This window comes from Mastomys coucha, unplaced genomic scaffold (assembly GCF_008632895.1).
Source record: "Mastomys coucha isolate ucsf_1 unplaced genomic scaffold, UCSF_Mcou_1 pScaffold15, whole genome shotgun sequence".
Lineage (NCBI taxonomy): Eukaryota > Metazoa > Chordata > Mammalia > Rodentia > Muridae > Mastomys > Mastomys coucha.
The window spans coordinates 95,472,421-95,484,912 of record NW_022196897.1 but is presented as its reverse complement, the minus strand read 5'-3'; the positions used below and the strand labels follow the sequence as shown (position 1 = coordinate 95,484,912).

The 12,492-nt window shown below is 38.2% G+C and overlaps 1 protein-coding gene and 1 long non-coding RNA gene across 5 annotated transcripts in view; one reads left to right on the top strand and one right to left on the bottom strand.

Moving 5' to 3' along the window:
• LOC116090625 overlaps positions 1-10,377 on the top strand; it is a 38,393-nt gene extending 28,016 nt beyond the window's left edge. For 2 of the 3 annotated variants that reach the window (XR_004118748.1, XR_004118750.1), the window contains exons 2-4: positions 936-1,065; positions 2,498-2,590; positions 5,165-5,565. This is a non-coding gene — a long non-coding RNA (uncharacterized LOC116090625). Of the gene's footprint in view, positions 1-935; positions 1,066-2,497; positions 2,591-5,164; positions 5,566-9,853 lie in introns of those variants that run through there. The other variant, XR_004118749.1, reaches the window with a different exon arrangement.
• Positions 1-10,699, bottom strand: part of Ccdc34 (coiled-coil domain containing 34) — a 28,599-nt gene extending 17,900 nt beyond the window's left edge. Inside the window, exons 1-3 of one of the 2 annotated variants that reach the window (XM_031371323.1) lie at positions 10,275-10,699; positions 6,421-6,556; positions 328-435 (exon numbers count right to left, since the gene is read on the bottom strand). In XM_031371323.1, the coding sequence (XP_031227183.1) occupies positions 328-435; positions 6,421-6,556; positions 10,275-10,621 (591 nt within the window). In that variant the 5' untranslated portion in view covers positions 10,622-10,699. The remainder of the gene's footprint in view (positions 1-327; positions 436-6,420; positions 6,557-10,274) is intronic. The other variant, XM_031371322.1, reaches the window with a different exon arrangement.
• Positions 10,700-12,492: the final 1,793 nt, after the last annotated feature.

Genomic DNA, 12,492 nt, shown 5'->3' with positions numbered 1-12,492 from the left:
AAAAAAAAAAAAAAGGAACAACAAGAAGAAATTAGCTATCCTGACAGCAAAGATCAAACTTGCCCCAAGAAACTCAACACCCCTAATCTGCACGAAGTAGTCTAACAATAATATAGCTCCATTTCCCCTTTTTACTCTCCTATCTAGTATTAGGAGGTTCAAAGGATGGAAGAAAAGAGGTGAAGAAGGGTAAAAGAAAAAAGAACCCACAAAGTAGCTAATGTCTGGCTGCATAAAAAAACCAAAAGTTAAGCAGTCTTAGATAATGAGGAGGCAAAGAGACTGTGCAGATGTCGAGTACATACACATGCATTTGTCTTTTGTTACCTGCTCATTTTTCTTTTGAACCCATTCCTTGTGCTTTACTTCAGCGATTATCTTCCTTTTTTCACGTTCTTCCATTTCTTTTCTTTTTTCTATTTGCTGATTTAATTCCTGTGAGATTTTAAGCAAAGAGCAGCACTTAATAGAAATACTCAAATAACATAACTGTAAAAAAGCTGAGGCTAAACTAGGCATGAATATATCTTCTCTTATAGGATATGTATCATTACTGACAATATTTTATTCAAGTAACTCTGGGATAAAAGAAAGCATTGGTACAACATGTAAGTCATTCTACAGGAATACTAATAACTGGTTGGCAGCAAAACACTAGTTTCTTAGACTAAGTCTCAGCAAAATTACCTGCATTGAAATCAGCTTCTTTCCCACACATGAATTTTGGCATCACTGTGAGGGACTGGCAGTAGCTCAAGAGAATTATAATTTTCTTTTTTATAGTTATTAAAAAACCCCTTCTAGATTCTTAATGAAAATAAAGAATAAGAATGAAATAAGCCTTACATTTTTAGTTCATAGCGACACTAAAGAAATGTAAAGAAGCCATCAGAGGATAAAAACAAACCTGGTGTTTTCTTCATTAATTTTTACAGATGCTAGAATATAAAACAAAACCATGTTCAGATCCCAGATTACTAAACTGCCTTGCTGTCACCAGAATCAACGTGTCTGATTATTTTCTTGGGAGAAGGAATGAAGGAAGTATGGCTAACAAAATGCAAGGTGAATGCCACATAACTTGCTATATCCATGCACTGTTGAGAAAACTGTTCAAACTACACTTCTCTAGGATTCTACAATCAATCACTGCTGACTACCCGTCTTCTCTCCTTAGTTATTAATAATCAGACACACATTTCCTATGTCTCATTGGTCTACTTATCCTCCCCTTCCCCTAAGACCTACCTATCTGAGCAGACTTGTCAATAAGGACAGTTTTCTCTCAGGATAATTCCAGTACCTTAAATGAAATAAAACTTACAAAGAACAAAGTTTTTGTACTTTAGAACAAATCACAGGCTGGCTGTTTTATGTGAGTGTTTGTCTAAATTCTACTGGATAAAAGCTGCCTCTTTCATTTAGAAACTCTCAACTTTTAAATACTGTCTCTCTAAAAGCAAAGTTTGATCTTAGTATTAAGACTTCTTCACTAACTAGCTATTACTCCTTGATTACGCATATAGTACACTTCTACAGAATGCTTGCTATATATAGCTAATATGAACTGGGTGGTTGTGTGTATGTGTCTGTGGGCCTGGATGCACAAAGCTCACAAAATGCATTCATGTGAAGTATGGGGTCAAGCATGCCACTGACAACCTTCAGGAGGCGGTTTATTCCTTCCACTGTGGGATCTGGGAATGAACCTTAGGTCATCAGGCTTGCAGGCCAGCACCTTTACCCACTGAGCTAATTCACAGGGCTTATCTTGCTATTTGAGAACAGGGTCTCACTGGAACCTAGGGCTCAGATCTCAAGACACATCCCATCTCTACTTCCTCAACACTGCACTGTTTTACAAAATGTTTATGTAACTATCAAATCTATGTGTAGAGACTTATCTACATATATGCATTTGTATGCATGTACACAGGATGTGTATATAGATATATTTTTCACCTTTGTTTTCAACAAAACTCCATATAGTCTTCCCCATTTAACAGGTACCCACCAATTTCCTAGTCAGTCTTCCTCAGAATAGTTTTCAAGCCATTAATCATTCTCATTAGTCTTTGTCACTGAGAACTCTAAATCACCCCTTTGCCATGACAAAAAGAGAAAATTGATACTGCACTATGCTCCATCTTTCCCTTTAAAGCCATGTTCTCAGAGTGAGAAGCAGTTTTCCAGTTTAAATGTACAATAGGTATGAGTGATTATACGTATGTCCTTTTAAAGGTTCTTCAAATAATCAACAACTGTAAAGAGTTACACAGATCTTAGACCCTGCTTTATGGCTGGCTGCCAATTATCAGTTAATCTAAGGGCTAAAGAAGACTCAGTAATACCCAGAAAATGCTAATGCTGACCTAAAGTAGTGGTCCAATTCCACAAAATAATTTTCCCACCATCCAAAATACCCATCACATTCTAGAAACACAAATCTCTTCCAAGCTTGGCATTCATTCCATTTGTTTGTTCATCACCAATGTAGGCCTCTTCCAGGACAGGAGTCTTCACTCAACGCCTGCTGATATACCACTGAATTTCAAATGCCACTACTTTCTCATCGAGTACACACTTTATGGTAAGAATAAAAACAGCATGAATGTGTATTTCAATATATTGTAAAAAACTACATACAAAGAAGTTTTAGCCACTGAAGGTAATAGTTAAAAGGCCATTCTATATCCCTGTTTTATCCAAGGCTAATTAATTAAATGGCCAAAGTTAATGTGGTGAGGAAAAAGAATGAAAAACTACCTGGTTTATTTAAAAATAGGTATTTTACAAGTTTGAATACATTATATTCACATATAAAGTTAATTAATGGAACTAAAGACTACAGAGAGAATGAGTCTAGAGAGATGGGTCAGCTGTTAAAAGCATGTTCTTGCAGAGAACCTAAGTTCAATGCCTAGCATCATATCAAATGGAGCACAACCCCCTCTAACTACAGCTCCAGGGAGTCCAGTGCCCTCTATAGACTCCATAGGCATCTGCACACACACACACACACACACACTCACAGAGATTAGACAGGAAGCTAAAGAATTACTCAAACTGTAAATAAAGACAAATAACCTATAGAGCCCGTGTGCTGGCTTTTATGATATTGATGTTCAAAAGTAATAACGTTTAAATTTTGCAAGTGGATAATTTTAATGACTTAATATAATTATAATTCTAACAGAAATATCTGAAATGAATATGTCTGTTGATAGAATCAAACACTAATGAATGAGGCTAATCTTTTTAGTGATCTAACTTACCATATAAATTTTTTTTGAAATTTTAAAAGAAAACAAAATCTCAGAGATTTGAGAAAAGAGTACTAGCGAGAGGAAAAAGGGCAGTGGGAAGGATAGGGTTAAAGTACAGTATATACTTGAACAAAAATCTCATGACAAAAGTCATCACTCTACAACAAACGTGCACTAATTAAATAATTAAATAGTTAAGCCAACTATGGTGGCCTATAACTGAAATCCCAGCATTTGGAAGGCTGAAACAGAAAAAAACATTAAGATTGGGGTCAGTCAGTTTGACATAGCAAGTTCAAGGACATCCTGAGATATAAAAAAAACCCAACTGACTCAAACTGTCAAAAAAAAAAAAGTAAGTAAATATTAAAGCTGACTCATTTATTTCTAAAATATATTTTGATATTGTGAAGAAAGGCATTTATATTGGAAATCATTTTCAGTCCTAACTTTTCCACTAACTGAAATCTTAACCAATTACTTCTCTGACTTCCTGTTTTAGCTTTAGTAGGAATCTAAGATGTGGTTTAAGAAAAAAGTTAGGGGTAGGAGAGAGTGCACTGTGGTTAAGAGCACTGGACTTGTCTTTCAGAGGTTCTGAGTTCAAGTCCCAGAAAGCACGTGGTGGTTCACAACCATCTGTAATGGGATCTGATTCCTTCTTCCAGTGTGTATGAGGACAGAGCACTCATATATAAAAAAATACACAAACAAATACTTTTTTAAAATCTGTGCTTCTTATGATGTAGGTTATAAAATCGAAGAGGGAATGCAATAAATAAGAAAGCAAGAAATGAAACAAAATGAAAGGCATGAAAAATGTACTGATTACAACTAGTCAAAATAAGCTGGCAGAAAGAAAGCTAAATGGTCAGGTGACATGTTGATATCCTTGGCATGACTGCTGCATACCAGTCAGACAAAAGCTGGGCAGATGTGGCACACACCTTTAATCCCAGCACTTGGGAGGCAGAGGCAGGTGGATCTCTATACATTCAAGGGAGGGCTGGTCTACAGAGCAAGTTCTAGGACAGCCAAAACTACACGGAGAAAACCTGTCTCAAACAACCAAAAAAACAAAACAAAACAAAACAAAACAAAACCGACAAATATCTTAGTCATGTCAGAGTTAAGTAATAAGGTAGCACAAAAATGTTAAATAATCCAAAACTTGAAAAGGATTTAATCCTTACAAATACCCTTCTGTATGTTTAATTATTATGACATGGATTTTGTATTATTATAATTTGTTCTCAAAACAGCTTTTCCTAGTAAATATTGGCTTTCATACTCAATAATATCTAACTTGTATTGAGCATTTTCTATTGAGCATTTTCTATATAACCGACCATAACCCAACAGTATGCTCTCTCTCCCTTTCATCAAAGCACAGAAGAATCTGCTCAAAGTCTTAAGTTTTAAGAATAGAAAGCATGGCTCAAATGCATGCCATTAGCTACCCTATTACTAATGTCTGGCTTGTGGATGTAAACAACTTTCCCACTTTCAAATTTCAGCCGTTCTCTAAGACTCCACAGACCAGGCACTCTTACTCCTCTCTAACTTAAGAAGCTTCTTCCTTTATATACTGAGTAAAAACTGATTTGAAGTAACTCCCTTTGCTTTAACAAGTGACTTGTAGGGAGGGTCTAGACAAAGCCATAAATACCCCAGTGGCCTCTCGGGATTACCACAAGGTAGTAAATCAGACTGTGAATTTAGTATCAGTACAATGGGTTAAAAACAAACAAAACCAAAATACAGTACCAGCTGTTGCACAAAACTGAGACATTTCAGATACATACCTATACACAAATTCATTTTCTGCATAATAAAAAGAACAGACTTGTTACTATGCACAAGTATTTCTATTGATTGCTTTTATTTTAAATCCGCAGGATGACCTTGAACCTCTGATCTTTCCAACTCTATCTCCCAATACTGGAAATGCAGTTGAGACAGGCATGTGCCATCACACCTTCATGAATGCTAGGTTAGCATTCTACCAATTAAGCTGTATCTTCATCCCTAAACAATTATTTTTAATATATTGAGCCAATGGGTATAGGTCAGTAGCAGAGTATTTGTCTAGCATGTAGAGGGTCCTAGATTTGATTCCAAGTAGTGGGGGGCAGGGCGGGAGGGGGTTGCTAGGCTAATAGGGTTAAGATAAGACTCTTGTCTGGGTCTCAAATACAAGTTAATATGCAAGATAAATAAAAAGGCATTAAGATCATGATGGCAATGATACAGATAATACCAGTAAAACCAAAAAACCAATAAAATCAAAATCAGTCAAGCTTTGTTTCATTTAATATTTATAAAAATACTGTGGCATGCATAATTTCAACTCTCTTGTATAGATGGGGAAATTAAAGTACAAAAGTTTAAATAACTTAGCAATGCCAACCAGCAAGTGAAAAGCCTGTAACTGGGGCTCTTATTAAGCCTTCCTAATACCAACCATAAGGTCTTTTTAAAATCCTGTTAACATAGAAGGGTTCCCCTCACAGTATACTTTTCTAGGAATTGATTTATACTCTAGAATAGAGTAGTATGTAATAGGAAACAACTGAATGGAATGGTACCCACAACCATTTGAGTTAGGCCAGGTCTCCTGACTTGTGACTTTCAACCTAGCAAAAAATTCAATATAAAAATAATTAGTTTTAAAACTGATGAGGAAAATTTATTTAATACTATAAAGGCTTTAGTTTCTATGATTTTTATGTTAACATGGTTACTAACAGACAAAAATAAATTCTCCACAGAGTGTACAAACTTTGATACATATTTAATACATTCTAAGTATAGTATTATCAGGAAGCCACTTTAAAATGATATTAGATAGGATTGGGGTGCAACGCAAAGGTGAGAGCATTTGCCTAGCATGTTCAAGTCTCAGAACAAAAAATGTTTTCAATGATATGGAAACATAATATGTAAGAGGAGAAAATGTAGGTTATAAGAGAGTTTGATTCTATTTCATTCAAAATAAGAGTATTTAGTATTCTTTGCCCATGTTTGAATTAGAAGAATAAAATAGAAAGGTTGGCTGGGCATGGTTGTGCACAACCTTGAGTCCAGCACTGAGGAAGCAGAGACAGTTGCTCTGAGGGCCTAGGATTCAATGAAGAGACACTGTTTAGTTTACCTCCAAAACCTTCTGTTGTAGCCGGCCACGCTCTTCTTTCTCTTTGCCAACAAACCACATCTCCCATGGTGTCAGACTGCTGTCCTGTAATAGCACCGGCTTCTGTTCTTGTTTGTCCTGGGACTCAACTTCACAACTACAAGAAAGAGAAGGGCAGCACTTATTACAGCGAACTCTTCCCACTCAGAAACACATAGCTGTATTTCTAACAGTTTCATTTTTACAAATCCATTTGAATGATTTTACCCATCAAACTGCCTTTACTTCTAAAACCACACTATTTAAGAATCCATGGGAGTATTCCAAACCAATCCATCGGCCTCAATTTCAGCACTGCTGATTTTTTTTTTTTAATTCTTAAAAATCCTACTTGGACAGCTAATTACTACATGTAATCCTAACCAGACCTTTTCCCTTCCTTAAAATATGTCAGAAAAAAATGTGTATACATATGGAGCAAATACAAAGCATAAACTTGTTAACAATCAGGGATTCTGGGTAAAGGAGGAAACATATTTGTTAAAATTCTCTTTCAATTTTTTCTATGTTTGAAATTGTTTTAAAATTAAAAGTTGCAAAGAAAATACTTGTCTATTACTATGGCTTTTTTTCCCTTTGTTTTCTCTAATTTTTCATGCTGGGAATTGAACCCAGGGACTGGAGCAAGCTAAGTATTATGATTCATTCCCTTTGCCAGTTTCTTAGTGAATCTACAGCTCTTCAGGCTGTCGGTCTCCTGACAGCCTCCATTCCCATCATGTCTTCTATAACTCTTCTGGGCAAGGAAATCTAAGAGCAGAGCAACTTGGCTAATGCATAATGCTCACAAGAAAGGTTAACAATAAAAAAATAAAAATTAAAATAAAAAATTAAAAAAATTAAGCTTAATGACTAGGCTCCATGGAAAAGACTGCTCAGGGTCCAAAACAGAATGCACGTGTCTGTATGTGCATGTATGTACATGAGTACAGTGCCAACAGAAGCCAGAAGAGTGTGTAAGTTAGATGCCCTGAAGCTGGGTTACAGGCCGTTGTGAACATCAGATGTGGATACTGGGTACTCAAATCATGTTCTCCACAACAGCAATTTGTGTTCTTAACCACTGAGCCATCTATGGCCTCCTTTAAAAACAAACAGACAAAACTGTGATGCTGACAATTAAATCCAATGTTTATCTTAGATAGATAGCATTCTGCCAGATGTATCTCCCTCCCTCCTAAAATCTAGTTTATTATAGACCCCAGTTCTTTGTGTGTTTATAGTGTCCCTTCTAGCAAACAATGGTGTCATCAACTGTGTTATGTAATTTTCTCTACTTCATAGACTAAGTTTACTCATTTTTCTGCTATTTGTTTATTCACAGTGTTATAAAATCTGTATTCTGGAAGGAAAGAGACACTGCTGATATATTATTTATACACTTCCTTCTTTCTCAGTCTTGCAGAATGACCTTATCTTGTTCTACATCAAGTCTCATTACATCTTCTTGGTCCCACCATCAGCAATATAGCTTAGACCTTTATCTTGGGTTCTGGACTTCTTTCCAACGATCCAGCTATTAAAGTTAGTACAAAATTAATCCAATCATTTGAGCACTCATCCTATCTCCCAAAAAAAGTTCACTTCTCTTCCAATCCTTACTGAAGAGTACCTACACCTAGCCAGTCACCAAAACCAGAGAATTCCATTTTTAACTCCACATGATCCCACATTCTACATACATATGGCCACTTGTGGTAACGTTATCTATAGCCTTCAGTTTTTTTCAAGCCATTCTCCTCTCCAACCTTACAATAAGTGGTCTTTTCGCTTTCAAACCACCCTTCACAGCTGTATCCAGGTTCACCCCTTAAGTGAATCCTTGTACCCTCAAACATTCGTCAGTGAGTCTTTTACCTTCAGCATAAAATCCATACTCCTGAGTTGGCTCCTTCTTTTAGCAAACTGATCCAGACTTCATGTTTCTGGTTTGCTCAACTGCAAGTTGATGAATGTGTCATGCCTCTATGCTGTCTATAGCCTTGCCCTAAAAGTGAAATTCCTGTCCTTTGTCTCCAAAAAAACTATAAATTTGCATCATTTTTTTTTCAGATGTAGTTTTAACTAGTCCTTTGATTAAGGACTAACCTGTGAAAGCAAGCTAAAACTAGGTCCTATCAACTTATTCAGGCTTTGAATGAGAACCAAATAGGCCTAGTTCCTCCCTAGCAGGCTCCCTATTGGTTAGTGTTTTGGCTCCCGGAAGCTATTGCAAGTCTCAGTAGCTGAGCTGTATTCTGATGGCCTTTATTCATAGTGTTGCTAAACTATAGCACACTGTTTAGTTCTTTTGAATACTGATTAGAAGGTATTCACCAAAGCCTTCAAACTTACTTTGAAAATATGTTAAATCGACATTGTCCTGAAAGTGCTTGTGAAAAGACTCCTAAAATTCTAGTTCAAAATTCTACCAGGCTAACCAGGGAAGGGCCTGTTTCTTGTTGCTATTAGGAGTCTGGAAAAGCGGCTTGCTCTTTGTGACTTCCACCCTCACCAATGTGAACTTTAACCTCTCATCCTTACAAAATTGTCCTTCCATGTGAGTGACTTTCTGTTTGATTCACTAATTCTTACATGAATGCCTTAGACTGAATGGGAGCTATCTTGCTACTTATATAAAAAGCCTGGCCTTGCCACCTGGAATTTCTTAAATCTCCTCTACTATGCCTGACACAGCTTGACAATCAGAAACTTGTAAATGCTTCCTGAAGATGTCATAAGGAATATACCCTAAAATGACGCTGTCTTAGAAAAATTCCTACAGGGACAGGCTCTTTGTTCCAGTTTCCATGGTAATGAATACATAGTATAAGGAAAGTAAACCCATAAGAGACACCTGAGTACTAAGCCCTGGGCTGCTTATAACTAGCTGTATGCCTTTGAGGCAGACCTTCAAAAAATTTATCTTCTCATCCCCACCTTTTAAAAGGTTTATTTTTATCTATGAGTATATATGCATTGTGTATGAGTTTATGTGCACCAAGTGCAAGCATGCAGGTGCCCATAGGAGACAGAGAGCCTGGAACTAGTGTTACTGGTGGTTGTGAACCACCTGATGGTAAGAGTACTTGGAAGTGAACCTGGGTCGTCTGCAAGAGCAGTTAGCCCTCTTAAGCACCAAGCTCTCTCCAGCCCAAGTAGACTTTCTATCTGTATTCTAATACAGTTTTGTTATTTGTAAAATGATTTGGGCTTTTCTTTCTTGATAATAGAAGTCTTGTATAATTTGTTTATGGTCCGCTCTCCCTACACTAATATGTGGCAAAACAGTAAATGTTTGCTGAATGAATCACTATAAATAAACATTAAAATGGCGTTATTAACTAACCTCCTTGATGAACTCTCACTATTCCATTAAATGTTCTCATTCAGACCAGTTAACCTGTCTCTGCAGAGCACGAACATTTCGGGCATCCTTACTCAGCTCTTTGTATTAAAAGCACCAACTTACTACAACCCAGCACCAGCTACCCACTTTGATGCTAAGTTTATGGATAAGAGCTCTGGAGTCGACAACGTGGTTTTTGAGGATTCTAAAGACTCCTGGCAGCAAGTTTTGTGTGCTTGCGACTGTGTACAGTAAGTTTCTATGGAAACTGAGACTACAATAGTCAGTCTCGGGAAAAGGAACGAGGAATCATGGGAAATCAGTGACCATTTGTAAGAATTTGCCCAGCACCCCAGGATGCCAGTGCTGCACAGCCTTTGAGCTTGAAAACAGGAGGTTAGACGGCTGGGGGTAAGCAGCAAAGCGTTCCGAATCCCATCTCTAGGGAGTCTTGACAAGGGCTGTGAGGGCCGGGCCTTGAGTTTACCTGGAGTGCCCCTGTAACTCTATTCCTTCCAAGCTTTCCACCTTGGCCTCTGACTCACGGGCATCTTCGTACAGAGACTCTTCATCCTCCCCCTCACTGTCGTCCGCGCCAAACGGGAAGCTCTGGTGGCCAAGGGGAGACAACAGGGACAGGGTGGAGTTGCTGCAGCTCAGATGCGGCGGCGACAAGCACTCGGTCAACGTCACATCCTCCAGCCCTGGATCCCGGGGATCCACTACGAGGTCGACGACAAAGCTCGAGGAGGGCCGGAAGCCCGGCTTGCAGCGGGCAAGGTAGCGGGTGCACGGAGCGGGAGAGGCGGCCCGCCACGGTCCTGCCGCCCGCATCAGGCCCGCCAAGTTCAAACCGCCCGAGCAAGGCCGGCGGTGCTATTTTTCCCCCCAGAAGGCTCCGCGCGCGCGCTCTCCGGCCAATCAGCGCCAGCTTCAGGCCGTGTTGTCATAGAGACGCTTGTATCTCGCAAGGGGCTTTGTCCCGCCTGGTGGAGCTTGGCTTCCTCAGTCCAGGTAAAGTTGGAAGGGTCCGACTGACTGGGTCAGCTCGACGTCTTCCCAGTCGTCCACTTGGTCCTGACTTGCTCTCCTGAGTACTGAGTTTGCTGTGGTGTTGAAGGCCATTTGGTACACGACACGTATCAGTGTCACTAAAGCAGATTCTTTAAAAGGAAAAGGCAGAGGCCTGAAGCCATGGTTATCCCTCCCCCCCCCTTCATGTAAGGTCAGGATCATAAAAAACTAGCACTCGTGATTGATTTTTATTCGTTCATTTGTTTTGGGTTTTTTTTGGGGGGTGGTTGTTTGTTAGTTTTCGTTTTGTTTTTGTTTTTTTTTTTTACATCAGGCTGCAGTCTAGCGAAGAAAACTTTATCCGAGCCAAGAATCTTCTGTGTGGCACAGTCTCTCACTGTATGGTCAGCATTTGTCAACATAATCAGTTTTAACAGGGTGTATTAACTTTCTAGTCTTTCAAAGCATTTGTGTCCACACTTTAGCATGTCCATACCAGAGCAGCAGATCCTGAGCCAACCTTAAAATCCATCGTTCTTTGTATAATGAAAATTAAAACTATGATGCAATAGGCATTTTCCCAGGCACTCTCCTTTTAGGGACCAGGCCAAAAGGAAAAAACGGCAGATATTGAAAGTGGGCCGCTTATTCATGCTCACAAAACTGCATACATTTGTAAACGCAGCTTTTGTCTAGTTCCTAATGTACATTAGTGTAAGAAACTTCACAAGTGAAATAAGAATGACTGACACAGCACACTAATTATCAAAGATACAAAATCTGATGAAATTTTTATCTGTAGAATTTTCATAGCACAGTTAGATATGGTAGAAATAACTAGTAACCAAAAGTGAGGCAAAGGTCACAGTGACTATAAATGACATGCTAGCACTATTTTGTTCAATTTTTCAGTAAAAACAATGGCATTGGGAGAAAACTGTGCGACGGACTAAGAAAGGTGATTTAGTAGAATTATTGCTATGACTTACTCCAGTTATATGATATTTGCATATCTGGTTAAAATATTTTGTCAGAAAACAACCCAGAGACATTGGATTACCTTACACCTTCACAAAGACAGAAACTAGAGAAACAATCCCCCGTCCCCCATAAATAACGTAAAGGTTTTGGGGAAGGGAATGGACCTGGCTTTGAACCAGTAGTTTTCCTCTTAATATTCTTATTTAAGTTATTTGACTGCAATGATCTTAATTTAATCCTCTACAAAATAATCTACCCTGCTATCATATTCATTCATTAATCTTTAGCTCTACTCAGGACCTGACATTAACAATGGTAAACACTCTTGAACTCTGTCACTATCCCCCATTGAGTTCTCTATCATAAACTTCTCCATGCAGGAATGTTATATCATATACTTTCTTAACCCTCTTAATGTTTTATTAAAGTTTTCTTGATATTCTAGGATCAGTGTGCTCACAAAGAGCATTAGCCTTAAAGGCTACAAGGCAGCTACATGGCCTGCTGTGGCTGTTTGAATGTGGTCCATTTTTACAGTGCCATTCATTGCTTGGGCTGAAAAGCAATAGTCAAGGTGGATAGGATTATACAAATGTACACATTTAGCTCTCCCCTTAAGTTGTAGGGTGTGGACATAACAGTATCTTCTTAATACTTATTTTTACTCTAATAATATGAGGTGTGTGTGTGTGTTTTTTTTTTTTTTTTTT